The sequence below is a fragment of the Ascidiella aspersa genome, chromosome 2 (assembly GCF_963924565.1).
Source record: "Ascidiella aspersa chromosome 2, kaAscAspe10.2, whole genome shotgun sequence".
Taxonomy (NCBI): domain Eukaryota; kingdom Metazoa; phylum Chordata; class Ascidiacea; order Phlebobranchia; family Ascidiidae; genus Ascidiella; species Ascidiella aspersa.
Genome location: NC_139448.1, coordinates 11,659,956 through 11,677,469, shown reverse-complemented (window position 1 = coordinate 11,677,469; position 17,514 = coordinate 11,659,956). Strand labels below are relative to the sequence as shown.

The following is a 17,514-nucleotide window of genomic DNA, read 5'->3' as shown; positions in this document are numbered from 1 at the left end:
ATGGTACACCAGGGCAGGCATTTAAACCCGAACTTCAAAACATTTTTTTAACTAACACAACTATCAAGAGTATTAATATACAGCAAGAGTATAAATATATTTTTTTCGAACTCTACACAAAGTGGAAAAGGTGGACTACAAAGTGGAAAGGGAGACTATCAACGCGCGAAACCATAATGAACTATCAGTGTAAATGTATTACTTGCATTTTGTGATTGTTAAATTAACCTTGCCCTAAATGTTTTCTGACTCGCAATGGGGGTGCAATTTACAGGACTTCGGACAGGACCATACAACAAGGCTTACAAAGTAACAGTAACTAACGCAAGATAATTTACCATATAGTATTCAGGCCAACGTCATAATAATGCCAAAATCGCAGCAATATCCACGACAGATTAAAATCTAAAATCTTCTAAAAAATACCTAACATGTCGGAAAAAAGTCCTATATTCATGGGAATAAGGCCTAAGAGGGTCTGGAACGTTTGAGGAGCAATCGGTCTGGCTTCGGATGGTTTGGCATTAAGTTATTTGCTCCTGTTCGGTGTTATTGGTGGGTAATAGGTGGGGTAAGAAATTAAGTTAGGATTGAAATTATTAGAGAAGTTAGTTATGAATTTAGGGGTTGGGTTTGGGGTTAGGTAAAGAAAAGCATTGGCATTATTCTAACCGTTTAGGCATTTTTCCGACGGGTTTATGGCTTATTCCGATTTAGACGTTATTACGGTTACAGGTATTAGTTCTATATTGATCTTATTCCGAAATTTGTTTTATCCGACGTTGGTGTTGTTCAAATTTCAGTTCTATGGCTGGTGACCATTTGGCCGTATTGGATATTTTAGAAAGAGCGTAAAAAAACACAAAACTTGCAAATAATAGAACGTAAAAGGTCAAATTGTCGGCGCCCTCGGCGCGTTTAATCATAAATCGCTTCTTTTTTCTGGGTAGCCCAGGATATTTGGTTTTGTTGTCTATTGTCGATCGTCATATATTCGTAAGTGTGCCGCCGAATATTTTTAGCTCTGTTGGTGTGCCGCAAATAAAAAAAGGTTGCGGAGCACTACATAACATACTGTACTAAGCCTTCACGCTGTGACCTAATTCGTAGCTATAGCCTTCGTTTGTTTTGATATTTCGCAATGGCAGCTTACTTTTCTGGCTTGCTGTTGTAGCATTTTAGAAGCCTTTGTAGATAAACCTCCCATATCTATACAAATCATGCACAGCTGTGCAACAAACACGCCTAATGGCCTATACGCTTACACTTGTATAATAATAATCAAGTATTAGTGTTTCCTTATGTGTGCAAGTTACGCTTCGATTGACCTAAATGGAGACTGGCAACCATTTCAATAGACAGATTAAGTTTGTTTTTAATTAGGCCCTGAAGAGGTTGACTAAGTACATCACGCCTAATTCTATTATATTAAATGAGTAACTGTTTAACGTTATGCCTACCAACCTTAAATTAGGCTTTTTGAGAATATGAATCGAAAAGCTTTCTTTGTTTAATCGGCTGGTTAGTTTACGTCAAAAGTTGTTTAACTTTTAGAAGATGATTAAACGCTACCAAAATTTCGTGGACGACGAGACACATGTACACTTTCCCGCCCTTAAAGTTTAAAATACATGGGATTTTGGATTATTTACAAACACAAAACTACTTAGCTTTGTGCGCGATCCGATTTCGGTAATAACCCGGTAACCAGGAATTGAAGGGTTTGACAAGTCTTAAAAAGCATGTATTTTTGATGTTTTACCTCACAGTACATTCTGGCTCTGTTGTGTTTTATCGCATCACACCTTGGTCTACATAACACTCTTGGGTATATTATTGGTATAATTATTACGTAAAACAATAGAAAAGGGTTAGTTATAGTAAAAAGTAAATAAGGTAATGTTTTGCGCACATAAACTTAAAATAATTTTCAACAAGACTAACAAACGAATTTTTTTTTATATTTTTATTTTTATTTTAAAAGTTTTTTCAAACATCTTTAAAACCTTGCGCAAAGGTAAGTGGACTATATCACAAATTATAATATCCCCCACTTTGTAAGACCAAATCCTGACATTTTGCGATAAGCTACAAATATGGCTATGCATTAAATTCCTGCAACCAAGGTCAGTGCTTCTTAAACTTTTTTAGTTTTGTTCACCCCTAGCATCTATCTCCAGATTTCATTCACCCTTATAACATGATATGATAAAACATCTCGTCTATTTATATATAACAGCACAAAACGACTTAGGGTGTTTTTGTTTGTTTTCATTGCAAATCTACAATTACTCAAGTCCATAGATATAAAGTTACGTAAGCACAAAACGCAGGCACAAAGTTTAGAAAAACAATCGACTATCATGCATTTCTGACGGTTCACCCTTAATCACCCCTTTTGGTTGGTTAACCCCTGCAAAAATTTTAATCACCCTGGGGTGAACCATTCATCTGATTAAGAAACACTGGTCTAGAATACCTCATTGCTGTTTTGCATCAACTCGTTTCTACATTATACAAACGTACAGAACATCAAACACGATCTAAAATTTAGCTTCCAGATATTTTCCCCAAAAAACACCGCAAATAATATAGCCTACTGCTTGTAAGGTTGACGTATACGCAATACACATTTCAAAAAAGCCGTCGGCCTTTCATTCAACTATATTTTGTTCCCCGGTGTCGAGTTGTGACGTAATCACGAGCCCGTTTGTTCGAAACCGGCTCGTCTTTGTTTAAGTAGCACGTGGGTGTTCGTCGTCGTATCTCATTTCATCTCCCGGTGTCGAAATTGTATCGTTGGGTTCAATCGGCAGTCGGCACGCGTGACCCTGGTCAACGCTGAGACTGTGTCTTTATATGCAACTGATATATTTGTGACGCGAAGCGTTGTCGGGCCCCAAACACAGGCGATTCGAATGTAGCCTACTTGTAAGCTTGTAAGGGGTTCACAGTTCTGAGCATTTTACCTGCTAATAAATTACAAACCCCACACACCATGCTGTTCTTAGAGATGTGATTGTTTTACAACGTAACTTATTAACTTGTTTTAATCGTATAAGCATGTTACTTGTAGAGAGAAGCTTTTTAAGGTGTATATATGTATTAAAATAATGATTACCAAACCTTAATCTCTGTATGAGACAAGCTTTTTTTGCCTTTTGATGGACTATGCGAAACTCCAAATTTCTTCACATGTCAGGCAAACACATATCAGGCGAATCTTTAAAATCTTGCAAGCAGTCCTCTATCCAATTTTATTTCGAAAATCTTGAAAACCAATATTTAGGGGCGGCATTTAAACCAAATGGTTAAAAATCACCGATCTAATACATAATATTTAAAACTAAGCAACGGTTCGGTTTTCCCAATCCCTTCAAAAGCGTGACCCGTGTTGTAATGACTTAAGTCAATGACTTGAATGCACTTAAGTCACTGTTTTCAAATGACTTGACTTGATTTAAGTCTTTCCGACTAATGACTCAACTTGACTTAAGTCTTTTGGACAATTGACTTGGGTAAAATGAAGTGTTTTCCTTGAGCGTTTTTATTTTAAACTTGAGCTATTTATCCTAATTTTTGCACATAAAATAATTTACATGTTGCGTTTTCTTGTTGTTTTTTTTTTCTTTTTTATTACAAGGACATGACCTGAAATTGACTTGCTCTTTTAGGACTTGACTGGGACTTGACTTTTTATTTATTCAAAAATACTTGACTTCAACTTAAGTTAATTTACAAATAACTTAACTGGCACTTAAGTCGTTTTGCAATGACTTGTTTACAATACTGCGTGGCCGACTGAACATCATCGATACCGAAACAAATTTGTAAATCCCAGCAGTTATACTGATTTGTTTTGGTTGCGTTCCTCGTTGTTTATATTTTTTAGAAAACAAAGTTACCCGCTACCCAGCTATGATACTCGAGTAAAAAAAATGTACGGAAAAATAAATTGACAAGGGTTTTTATAATGTTGCGTATTGCTGACGGCCATGTAGTTTTTTTGTCTACATAGTTTCACCCGAAATTTAGACTCCGCACACTTTAAATAAACAACTGTCACCTTCAATATAGCCAAGTCTCCCGAATAAGCAAAATACCGTTATAGTGTTCAGGCGGACTCGGATTTGGCTCAACCGCTGCTCTCTGCACTCACCGTAAAAGGTAAGTTTTTGACTATATTTATTAAGACAGTGAACAACAGAAAATATAATGTAAATAAATTAAAAAAGAAAAGGAAACAGATACAATGTTCACTAAGCAGATTATTAGTTATTCCTATTAGTGTCAAAAGAAATTAAAAATAAAATACATTTCTTAACCTATAAAGCTATAACAAAACGAGGTCGCTATACGAGACCATCTAAGGTTTGCAGCGAAGCTGGATATATTTTTATATGTGTGTTTGCCAAAGCTATATATTTATATATTAAATTGAGCAGACGAAAGGAAAAATAGTCGAAATTTGGGTGTCCTTATGTCATTCTAACATGCAACGTTTCTTTGATTTTGACTGCTATGGATGTCCACATACCCCTGTTTTTGTAAATGTGCCATAAAAATATTTAAACTTTAAGATTGCGAAGCACTGCTAAATTATTAACTTATCTTCAAATATAAGTTTATGTAGCACTGGGAGCTAAATTACATTTTATAAATATTGCCAAGTGAACTGGCCGAAAAGCCCTCTTTTAAAAGTTATGATCTTCCTCTGCACTTAGCAACAAGTCAGTTCTTGGATGTATTTCGACACCTTTTGTCAATTGGTAGCCATTCTTATAGGCGTCGCGCCGACCACAATATTTAAGAAACCTATAAACAAAAAAACATTGTATTTTACTAACGCTTCAGTATAGGGACCCTGTTATTTTTATAAGCACCCTGGCCAGTGTAACTAAAAATCAGCAGCCTTGGCTAAAAGGTATAGCTTCTACCTATATTTTGTGCAGATATTGGTGAGATCAACTTTTCTGATATTGTCCGGATAACTAAAAATTGGAGTTCGCGGGTCGGATAGTCTCTATAACTTTGGATTTACTTTATTTGAATTGATTATTATAAAACACAGGTAAACCGATATTACGTCCATCATGGCGAAAGTCATGTATCAACTACCAGGCGATAAGCACGTCTAAAACTACATGTAAAACACAATGGTTTCAGATTTTTATACTCAGGCAGAAAGTAAAACTAACCTAACGCCTCGAAACCCATGAAATACCATTAAATTATTGTCATTTTTGTCCTTATTATTAGCGTTTCTTCTCGCATTGTTTAAATTCATCTTTGGTGCTGTTCCGAGGGCAAAACCTTAAAAAATATAACTGTCAGGTTTAATTTGTTCAAAACTATTTCAAAGTGCCCAATGCTTTATCGAAAGTAGGTAAAATTATGACTTTGAGCGATATTAGGTATTCGGGGAACCGCAAAATGAGAAAGAAGGGAATCTAATATGCAAAATATTTTCATTAAAAATATAACATTCCTTAGAATTCGGCAGCTGGGCTATTTTCATGTACGGTATGTATTGTCATTTTACAGATATATGGTAGGTAGCTGTAGAGTGTATTGTCCCAGTCAAACTGCTTGCACAGTTCCCTGCTACGTCGTATTTTTTCTCAATTGGGTTGTAATGCACTGTTTCCATCGCCCTTGTTTCTCATTTTTACACCTTTTGTTTGGGCTTTTTAAATTGTCAGGCTTGGACCTCGATTCGGTTCCTTTGGGACTCACAAGAGTTTATTACGGGGATCACAAGAGTTTCTTTACGGGGATGAGCCCACAAAGAACCTTCTGTATTATCAACTCGACTAGTGCTAAACTGCGCTGAGATAACGAAGACGACATAGCAAGCAAGTGTGAAAGCACAGTGCCGCCGGTGAGTGTGCAAGTGCAACAAATGACAAAAGGTTGCGAAGCACTGGGCTAAAGGTGTTTTTCCCAGTATTTATTGTAACAGCGACCCCTTCGGACCAACAGATTTTTATCTAGTCCCCCAATTGTTACATCAAACCTATAGGGCGAAGAAGGGATATTTATTTAGGGAGTGGCATAAAAAAAACTTTTAGACGGACGTTGAAAAACACTAGTTTTGTAATGACTTAAGTCAATGAATCCACTGAAGGACACTTAAGTCTGTTAAGGAACTTAACTTGACTTAAGTCGTTTATGCAAAATTACTTGATTTGACTTAAGTCTTTCGGTAAATTGACTTGACTTGACTTAAATCTTTTGGATAAAATGCTTGGATTTAAATAAAGTGTTGTCAAAGGGAACTTTTTATAAAATTGCGCTATTTATCTTAATTTGTGCACGTCAAAATATTAGCTTACTATCTCGCGTTTTTGTTATGTTTTAGTGGACTTATTGTTCATATTAATTGGTCCAATATACCAATTGTAATACTTTAACGTTTAACTTTTATGACAAGGACAAGTTTGACTTGGAACTGACCTGCTCTAGTTATGACTTGGCTGGGACTTAACTTGGTGTTCATTCAAAAAACTTGACTTAGACTTAAGTTATTTCACTAATAAATTCACTTTGACTTGAGTTGTTTAATAAATACCTTGATTGTAGCAGGTCTTGGTAAAATGACTGCTTTACAACATTGCAAAACACCAGTCCTTATACTTAAAAAAACTCATTTGGAGTATTGCGAGTCAGCTGACGGAGAGACGCCATTAGTTGTTTGTATGGCGGACTTAGCCATAAGTAGGGCACCAAAGGCACCCTTTAGTCAAAGCAATCAAAAGCGTTCTTTACGTTTTGCCGTTTTGCAACTTACTTGTATATAAAGAAATAAAGAAGTCCGACGAATACGAAATTGGCTACAATATGCCAAGACCAGATCATTGTAAGCAACATCATGTATGAATGTCCTTCTTTATTGCAAGCTAAAATCGTAAATAATTCTTAGCCAGTAGTATTTCATCTTACTTAAAAGTTGAAATATATTTTTTAGAAAAAGCGTTTAAGGTCAATTGTTAAGGATTGTTAAATTAACCAGGATTAAACAACTTTTGGCGCGCAGCTTTAGGCATGTTTTTCAGAGGGTTATAAAACGAACAAACTGTCGCTTATTTCCAAGATAGAGAGAGTCAACATTTGTCCTTACAAAAACAATCTTTTTTTCAGAAACTACATACCATCAAGCACATTTACATTCACATTCGTGGCATATACCGACTTGCAGGGATCCCATGAATATCCTGGAGGCGATTGGATAGATACCGCCAACTACAAATTCAATTATAGGTGTTAAAAGCGATTGAAATGTATTACTTGTTACTGCGCGCGTAGAATTGAAGTATAAACGTTTCTTAGACTTCTTCAAATTAACTTGATAAATTATTAACATTAACTAACTTTTAAAATGTGTCGGCGCACATAACAAGTGCGGATACCGCACCATAACATCTATGACGTATATAAGTAATCGACAAATGTTGTTCATTCGCTTTCATGGGTGACCTATTTTTTGCTTCAAAGGCCGTATGATGTTTTTTTAGTTTGAGTAGTCGAGTAGAAACACACCTGCATAAACCAGGTGCCTTGTGTAATTATAAGTGTTGAGCTTAGCATCTCAAGGAAATGTAGTCTTCTGGGATTGTTCATTGCATTGCACTCCATAAATATGACAAAAGCAGTTAACCACTCCAGCCAAACCTTGACACAAATTAATAAATTTTTGTTCCTAAAGTCAGCTGCCTTCATTTTTCTAGAAACCAATATTTCTTATTTTTCAACAATTATTCTATTAAATAGATATAATGTAGGCTTAGTATGTAATACTGAATCTGTGTTATATGCATCTTATTGTTTAATACAACTAAAAAAACACAAAAAAATAAAACAGAGTGTGTTATTATGAAAGATAAAAACGGTCAAGATAACACATTTTAAAGATGCAAAAGGCAAGAAAGCTTTATACTTTTGTAGACATAGTCATGTGCCTGAGTTACAAATATTTCACCATGCCAAAAAAAGTAAAACTTTATTTAAATCAAAAAAAATGTGAGATGGCTTACCGAAAAGTTAACAGGAAAATATATATCAACGACCTAGTATTTTCACTCACCAATAACCCGTGTCCTCTTGCACCTATGGCACTTCGACCAGATAGATGAAAATAAAACGACTGTCCTTGAACAAAAAAGGCAAATGCCGTGCCTAATCGTTGAAAACCTGAATAAGTCGAAGACGTTAAAGTCCTAAAATCCTCCGAGATTTGTTTTGTTTGGATAGCATCTTACACTTTTTCCCATGTCATAAGGTGTGACTTCATAGTAAAGTAATCGTTAAGAAGCGTGATGTGCGATTATACACACTCTCGATAACCTTTAAGAAAACATGAGGCATTATGCACATAAAACAATTAAATCTACTAACTCGTCAGTGAACGGCTGCACCACAATCAATTAAAGAAAAAATATATAAAAATTTGGGAAAGGGATTAGCTACGGGACGGGAGTGCATGCCAACGCCCCTAGATCTGCGCTGATAGCAAATCGTGTGTTGGCAGCTTATAGATATAGCTTAACATTACATTAAAATACATCTTTACCGATACAAAAGTGCAGAAGCTGAATTAATTTTTGACACAACAAACATTACCGTCGTACGAGATCAACCTGAACTAACCACGATGGTTGGTCTAGCAGCTTTAAAAGATTTGCCACAATAAAAAAATCCAAATACATTTTAATAAATGCATGTTTTTTGCGCTTTCTATACCTACGAAATCATTTTCAATGTCTTTAACGGCAATGTAGTGTGGTAATGATCTTCCATCTCAAGAGCTACGTTCCTATCAAGGTTAAATCAACTGATAAACTTGATTTATTGAAAATATTTTGCTTTCTGCAAATATTATGTTTTCTGTGTAGAAGCACTCCACTAGTTTCTCTCGTAGTGAGAAGGCTACAAATAATGTTATTGTAGTTTGACCAAAAATGCCGTTGAAGTATTTCGTTCAGTGATTAGTTCAGTAAATAAAGTAGTTATTTCATGACGTCACATTGTGATATGTCTAATAAATAGCCACAACTATAGGGATGTCGGATAATATCGATACCTGATACGTGTACCGATCTGATACCAACTTTATGTTGGAATTTCAGCCGTTATTCACAGTCAAAGGCAACAATTTTTTTCTTTAAATGTTATCTGAACAGATCGCGACACTTTTTGTCAAAAATATCGGGTATCGTTATCGGAATAATATGTCAGGTATTGAACATATTATTTACATGTTATTCACAGCCACTGTTTCATTCGCCTTTGCTAACAAGGTTTTGATCTCTTTCGAAAAGCAAACATCTTCCAGTTATTATTCTATGTTAGACCTAAAATAAAATATTCAAATAATAAATTTAATAAAATAGCTTCAATACTATAGCTTTTACCTCGGGGTATGATGTGTCTTGCTTTGTGGAAAATTATGTTAAACACTCCCGACAAACCAAAGCAAAAGTATACCGTACAGTGCAGCCAAAGTTTGGGAAGGTAAAATTCCCCATCGGGTGTGAAGAGCTGAAACTTTATGTAGTATTGTTGTGTAGCAATACCTGTATATAGAGTTACACAAAATACAATTAGCGTGGTTTACATTATATTTTTAAAGAATTAATGACAACTATATAGTGCAGTTGGTTGCCCGATATTTTTTCTTGCGGTATTTTTTACATGAATGCAAGAAAATGGTATCATCATTTTTTTTAAACTGCATAAATTTCTCATTCAAAATAACTTATTTTTATTATGTGCAACATGGCCGTCACAGTAAAGGGTGCAGTATATAGAACGCATATACGACTATAGTCTAATCCAGTAGTTCTTATCCTTTTTTATATTGTTACCCCCAAGAAGAACATGATGGATTTCAATTGCCCCCTTTTCAAAAAAATAACAAAATGCACTTTGTAAAACCACACACAAAACTGAATAGACTAGGCAAGTACTCCGCAACCTTTTGTAACTTGCGACACTTCAACAGGGTTTAAAAAAGCGGCATAGCAACAAAAGTATTTTTAAAACGACGATAAAATGAGGGGCGTAAATAATGTGCATGGTATAATTATAATTTTGACGTAGTATATTCCCTTTTCTATTTTATGTCCTTTTTTAAAGTGCAACAAAAGCTAACATTTAAAAAAATACAGTTCGAACCGAGGCGGACAATATATTAGAACAAAAATGTCTTAATGTCCAATATTTTTACTCGGAAGTTGCGTCGGTTTTGAGCGGACAATCATCCGAGGTTTCTCTTTCTGGGTAACTATTGTTGTATTGTTTAGACGCGCAAAATGCCTGCTGGTAGTTGAGTTTATGTCAAAGTTATTTTAAAATTACAACTTTTTACGATTAAAAAATAACATACAGATTTTAAAAAGGTTTTAAATATAAAGAAAGTACCCGGATGGTGGTAAACAATAAAAAGCCCGCCTAAACTGTAAAATTTTGGTATTGTCAGAACAGAGTTTTAGACAGTGCCTTTGGAAAAAAAACAAGTAGAAAAGGTTTTTTACACCGCGGCACACTTTGTTATCACCACAGTTTGCCAACCACTGATGTATAAGATACCAGGATACCATGATGAGGACATGGTCTTAAGTCAGTGGTCGGCAAACTTTTTTGTCGCGGCCCAAAGTACTCTTTTCAGAGCTATTGGAGGCCCACTATGTAAAACTACTACGAAAACGATGGTGGTTCCAGAATATATGATTTTAAGGTTAAATATTACATTGCGCCTTGATGGCTAAAACACTGCATGCCCTAATATAATATCTATTAAACGAAAAATATACGCGCGAAGTGCGAAACAATTTTCGTTTACATATAGTTAAAGTTGGCAAAAATACAGTTCGACAGGCTCTCACAGGACCATATTTAGCACTTGTCCAAGCATAGCCAATTTAAAAATTCTATGCCACACCAACGTTTAAATCAAAGTGCAATGAACGTACGGCTATTACGCGACCAATAACTATATGATAAAACTGAGCTATTTAAAAGTAACTCGCGAAAAACGAAAACTAAACGAAAACGAAAACTTATCTGGTCTACGTTTCATTTAATCTAAAAAAGGATTGAAAATACTGAATTATATTGGAATAAAAAACGATATCTAAATTACCACTTTGGGTGCTTCTACTCACTGGTTAAGAACCATTGTCTTAATCAAAGGCAGCATGTACATTAAGGCAGTGGTCGGCAACCGCCGGTCCGCGGACCGGTGCCGGTCCGCGAGGAGTTCGTTACCGGTCCGTAGCAGGGTTGCCAGATTATTTTGATTTTAACCCAAACTGTACGGAGAGAAGAAGTACAAAAACAATTAAATGTATTTTTATATTCAAAACACATTAACTATCGTTTAGATACTCCATGCTCTTGTAATGTTCAAACAACGTGCTGTGCTTTGGCCATATTTTTTTCGTTACGGTACATATATAAACAACGTCCCATAATGAAATGATTTCTTTTTTTGATATTTAAGCAGGATAGGTTTAAAAAAAACGTAGGCTATGGCCATAAATTTTAATTAGTTTTAGCAAGCCTCTATAAAAATGACATATAAAAAAGCCAAAAGGCTAAATCTTTTTTCTGACATTAACCACGTTGAAAAAAAAAACAATTTTGGAAATTTGGTGTCAAAAAATCTGGCAAGCCTTGTACGTATGTCTATTCTATGCTTTTCAGTTGTACTTTTCCAAATTGCCATTATTTTATTTTTTAAAGTTTTTGTAACGCAACTATAGAAAGTGTCGTGAAGGGCCGGTGGTCATAAAAGGTATCTAAAAATACATTAATATATAATAAAAAGTGCGGCTTCTGACAAAATAAGGGCCTAAAAAAGGCGGCTTGAAATAAGCCGCGGACTGCATCGGTTTAATTGCTTGGCGGGCCGGATGCCGCCCGCGGGTTTCATTAAGTTCAATAATTTCTAGAGGGAGCATCCTCGTTGCGGCAAAACAAGCTTAAAGATCGCATTGCAAAAGTCGTAATAAATTTCATTTATGAACATTTGTTTATATTTAAGGCCGGTCCGCGACAAAATTTTAGCTTTAAACCGGTCCACAGTGCAAACCAGCTGGTTTTAAACCGGTCCGCAGTGCAAACCAGCCCGCAGTGCAAACCAGCTGGACCAGCTGGTTGCCGACCCCTGCTTTAAAGATATTCAAAGGTTACTGTATTCAGTAAATTAACATAAGTGTTACCTATTATTGCGATGCCCACCAGAATGAGGCCCTGCACGACAACAACTGAACAAGCGGGCACTTGCTTGCCGAAGCACAACCTCGACCGCTTTCGCTTGCTACTTGCTTCCTGATGAAACCTAAACATACATTTGCGGTGGTTGTTCACAAACATTTGCCGTCACTTGCATCTAACGTGGGTAAACTTAAGCGACGTTATAAAGTTTTTGTATGTTTTTTTAGCTTGTACTGTACTCACCTTTTGATATAATTTACCGAATGTTTAATTACTTCAAAAAGGCCCATCAATATAAGAAATATTCCGGCAAGTGAGTGTCCCTCTTCAAAATACATTGCGGCAGATGATATAACAATTATATGAGCGTTTCTATTTTTCCTCTGTGCGAAACACAAAGTATAGGTGACAAATTTGGTAGAAGTGTGAAAAGCTTTTTTTTAGTATACCCCCCCCCCCAACTAAATATTAAAATCTTTACTATACGTCCAGAAAGTTTGTTTAAAACTACAAAGCAGGGGTGAAGGTAGAATGATTTTTTTACCGAAACGTATTGGAATTTTTAGCGATTGCGTCAAAAAGTTACAGACAGGATCTCCAAAAAGGAGCCTTAGATAAATATTCCAAGGCTATGGTTTAAAGTATAGTGCTCAAATGTGCATGTGATTCTTAGTTTATATAAATTCCAGAAGATAGCAGGATGACCTGGTGAAAACGGGGTAGACCTAAAAAAACTTTTTTTAGCGCTACGGCGTACCTAAAAAAATCACAAATTATTACGATTTGTGCATTGACCATTCTAGCATAGTATTAAAGTTTTTTTCGTGGTGGCAGACTTGAACAACTAGATTTATTTTGGCATTTGATAATTAGATTAGAATTAAAATTAGACCGTTTTGAGTTTTCTCAAATTAGATTAGAATTAGAATTACCAAGTTCCTAAAAAATCAAATTTCAACTAGAATCACATTTAATTATTTACAATCAATTTGATTTAATCGTAATTTATTCTTATAAGAACGCGAATGGTAAAAATGTGTGTGCTAATTTTTATGCTTTTTAGACAGTAAAAATTACATACAAGTCGTTCAAACCAAAGAATCTAAATTGAAATTCTGTGTTTTAACTGAGAGACTAAAAATGCCGTTGGACAAAGTGGCATTTTCGGTAAAAATCCGAATTAGATTAGAACTAGAATTAGAGCAAACAAGCAATTCACAAATTAGATTAGAAGTAGAATTAGCCGCATTTTGCTCTAATTCAAAGAATTAGAAAACTAGAATTCTCTAGTTGTCCAAGTCTGTGTTGTGGTTCATGTAGCAAACCTGGTTGGTTTTCAATGCAATGGGCGTTACATTTTTAACAAAACAGAAAACTTAAGAAAAGCCGCCTATGTTGAGTGCAAAACATACTTGAACCATCTCCAGTTAGTTAGTTGTTCTAACTGATTATTATGATACAATTATACGTTAGTACAGGGGTGTCCAACAAGCGGCACGCATGCCAAATGTGGCACGCGACCTAATAAAAAAATGGCACGCAAGCCCCCCTAAATTACTTATTTTGCTATTCAGCCAATATTCAAAAAAATACTTAATTTTTTTAAGCGGTAAATTGCCATTGTTTATTCACAATATAAAATAATCGCTGCAATTACGACAACTAACAATTACTTTTAATACTATAACATTATATTGTAGTGGAGGCTAGCATTCACAAAATTATAAAGTTTGGTGTGAAGAAACAAGAAGCAAAAGTCAGCTCACCGACGGACATTTAGATGCAGTAATGCGCACTGCTGCTACACGTTTTCATTATTAGAAGGGAAAAAAAACGCTTTTATTATTAGAAAGAATTAATTACTAAACTTTGGCACGGTAAGAGGTTATAGGATAAAAATTGGCACGCCGGCATGTTTGAGTTGGACACCTCTGCATTAGTACTTATCGAAACGTCTACTTTAGAAGGCTTAGAAGCCTTAGATAACGTCGGTTTATTCGGTATATTTGGCTTTCTGGTTCATATTCGAGCTGCATTACAGATCTGTGTATAAAATGTATATACTCCAGAAAAGCCGTCTCTTTTTAATTTGAAAACTAAACGCTGTACGCACGACTCCAAGCTGCTATATTTAATTGATTATTATCTCACACAAAACGTTTCTCTTATAGTAGGCATCCATTCAACTAGTGCTGGTTTAACATGTTTGCAAAACAATCGAACAGCAAACCGCTTTTTCCTGTGCTAAATGAACGATTTCCGCAACAGCCGTATTCATTCTAAAAAATGTCTTCGTTGCTGGTTGTTTTGAGTATCATTTCCGAGTAAAAGCATTACTCGAATGGTATGCGCCCAGTATTGCAAGGCACACCAGAAGCAAAAAATATTTTTTTTTTTTTCGGCATCTTGTCATAAAATCGTAGTATTGGGAAATTAATCGTAGTAAAAGTAGTAGAATTTATAAATTATCGATATAAAACGTAGTATTGGGCGCGGGTTATCAAATATTGAATTCAAACATCTTACCGACAATTGTGACGTCAAAGGTTACGCACAATAAGGTTTTCCTGCAACGTGACGCCTAGTGTCGATGTATTTATTGATAGTAATTTTTGAAAAGCCAAATAAGTGACGATTTTAGTGTCGATCACAGTATTAGTCAAAAAACGTATCTACCTCAGTGTATGACATGGACATATATTTGTTTGGTAACAAACTTTTGATTAAAGGAAGATTTATTGTTTAAAACAATTAAGTGATCTATTTTGTTGTGTTAACCCAGGGGTCCGCAAATACTTTTTGGCGCGACCCAAAATTGCTAGTACCGAGGTTTCGCGACCCAAATACTTCGAATTTTTTTAATAAAATAGCTTTGCTAAAAAACTGTAATTTATTGTGTTTCTAATCATTAAGACAGATCTATATGTTATGTATTTTTAAAAAGAAATATTTCTGTAACACAAATGAAAAGAAGCCTTGAGTTTTACTATACTTTTAATATCTCATTCGGATGACAAATATGATTTAGCAATATGGGTTGCAGGCATGCAGCCCCACCAATTCCCGGCCATAACCCTTTCAACCCGCGTCCGCTATTGCGCTTTCTTAGTGCAATAATTACCGGCAAGGTGTGTAATGATTTTTTGGGCGAATCAATAAAAATGCCCGACGTCTCATAGCAATCGTTTTAGGAAACTCAACATTATAAGGCTCACATCTAAGGATTTTTCAGAGGGAAATATAATTTTTAAGACAGAGGTCGACACCTTTACCAAGTCGCGGACCAGGCCAAACTCAACTTTTTTTCGGCGGGCCGTATTAAATTTCCGCTAACAATTTTTTATAAAAACGTGTGGCCTTTAAACACTTTAATATAATAACTCTTAATCAGGGACAAACCCAAATGTTTGATGCAGTGAAAATGAGCCTAGTTACACTACAACAAGGAAGCAACGGGCGTAGCGCGAAAACAAATGTTTAAATTGGCAATTGTGCAATTTTGTATAGTTAAAACAGTTAAAAATATTAAGCATGCTGGCCTTGTGTACAGTTTGTGAAAGAGTTTGCGGGCAGGATGATTTTCACTGGAGGGCCGGACCCGGCCTGTGTTTATACACGATGTAACAAAGCGAACAACGTGTTACGACGCTTTGGTTACAGAAACGGGATAAAATAATGAAAGAGAGTTTTTTTAAAAACGTATACCAAGATTGCGGTAAGCAGATCAGTTTGGTGTGGTAATGTCCAAAATGGTGTTGGATTGCAAGCGCTCTTTGCCATCACCTGGATCGAACGAACACTCACGACTTTTTACGGGGCTCCAGTGTATATATTTCGCGTAACAATTTTAGTCGCGCTCAAAGTAAGACGGCTCTCTTGTATACAATTCAGTGTACTAATGGAAACAATTAGAAAACTTAAAATATAGGCCTCTAATAACAAGCACAAAATACAGGCCTCTATTAATAAGGCTTTTGCGGACCCCTGTGTTAACCCACTTTGTATTCGCTAAAACTAGGTGAAATAGCTAATATTAAAAAAAATAAAACTTTTAAAGTATACGGTCCTTGTGGAAGCTGAAAACATGACTTGCGAGATATACAATTAAAAAATCATTTTGTTCATACGGAAAAAAATTCGAAAAAAAAAATTACGGACACCGTTTTTTCAAGGACAAACTATTTTTCTGATTGAACTCAAATCAGGCAACATTACTCTCCGATTTAAATACTTTCCGATTTAACCTATATCGGAACGAAATATATTACAGTACCATTTTTTACGACATCTTTTTAAATATTCAGATAAGTTCGCTCAACTGTCAACTGTGCTTCATCAGGTCAATTTTTAAAAAACTATAATTTGACCTGATGTACGGTAGTTCGAAACGTTGTCAATAATTAAAAAACAATTTTGTCGTCAAACAGTGCCACCTGATTTCCAAGATACATATTACCCCTTTTGGTTTTATAATTTTTCCGTGGCTTGACAACAGCCTGACGAACCGCGACTAGCTTCGCGTTAAATCATTCATGCGTAACGCGATAAATACCAAAGGTTTAAATTAGGATTTCGATCTAAGAAAACAGCTCCTTTAAACACGACGTATGTTAATTAAGTTATATACGTTGGTTTAATATCAAAATTGGCATAAATAAAATAAAATCATCGAAATAAAATAAAACTTTGCATGGCCTCCAATAGGGATGAAAGTACAATTCCAAAGTAATCTAGATCTATAGAATCTACAGGATTTAACGAATCCAAAAATTTAAAAAAATCGGCGCCGGTCTGGAATCCTACCACAATGCGCAATATTTCGGTTAGGGTTAGCGTTTGGGTTAAGGTGGACCAAGCATTATTATTAGCAATGAACACAACTTACTACCAAATAATAAAAACCATGGCTAATCAGCCTGACCCTTAAATAGGCCTAATGCTGACCTTGACCAACTTTCACGACTACAGACTTTTGTCACAGCAACACTCTTATCCAAACTTTCCACTTTGGAATGTACAATTTAACGCAACCTCCCGTGGTATAACTAAGAATTTAGTGGTTCCAATTGCCTGATATAAACACTAAAATTAGATTTAAATACCTTAAAATTGGGGTTCTATGGATCGTTTTTTTTTACTTACACTTCCCTATTTCCAAACGGAGTTAAAATCTTCCTTATTGAGCAATGTTTCTTATTAACCTTTTTCTTGCCGCTTACTAGCTTAAAGTTTTATGTTCATTTGCATGTGAATAAATACCGCTTGTTTGGCTACTAAATCTAAATTAGGGCTGGTCCT

At 35.4% G+C, this 17,514-nt stretch overlaps 1 protein-coding gene across 1 annotated transcript; it reads right to left on the bottom strand.

The window, feature by feature from the left end:
- Window positions 1-4,694: 4,694 nt before the first annotated feature.
- Window positions 4,695-12,591, bottom strand: LOC146163669 (transmembrane protein 45B-like). The gene is made up of 8 exons (XM_083380563.1): window positions 12,460-12,591; window positions 12,222-12,340; window positions 9,411-9,572; window positions 8,084-8,190; window positions 7,540-7,671; window positions 7,152-7,242; window positions 6,791-6,899; window positions 4,695-4,815 (listed from the first exon to the last, which is right to left on the bottom strand). The coding sequence occupies exons 1-8, from the start codon at window positions 12,552-12,554 to the stop codon at window positions 4,695-4,697; spliced, it is 936 nt and encodes a 311-aa protein (XP_083236689.1). The 5' UTR covers window positions 12,555-12,591.
- Window positions 12,592-17,514: the final 4,923 nt, after the last annotated feature.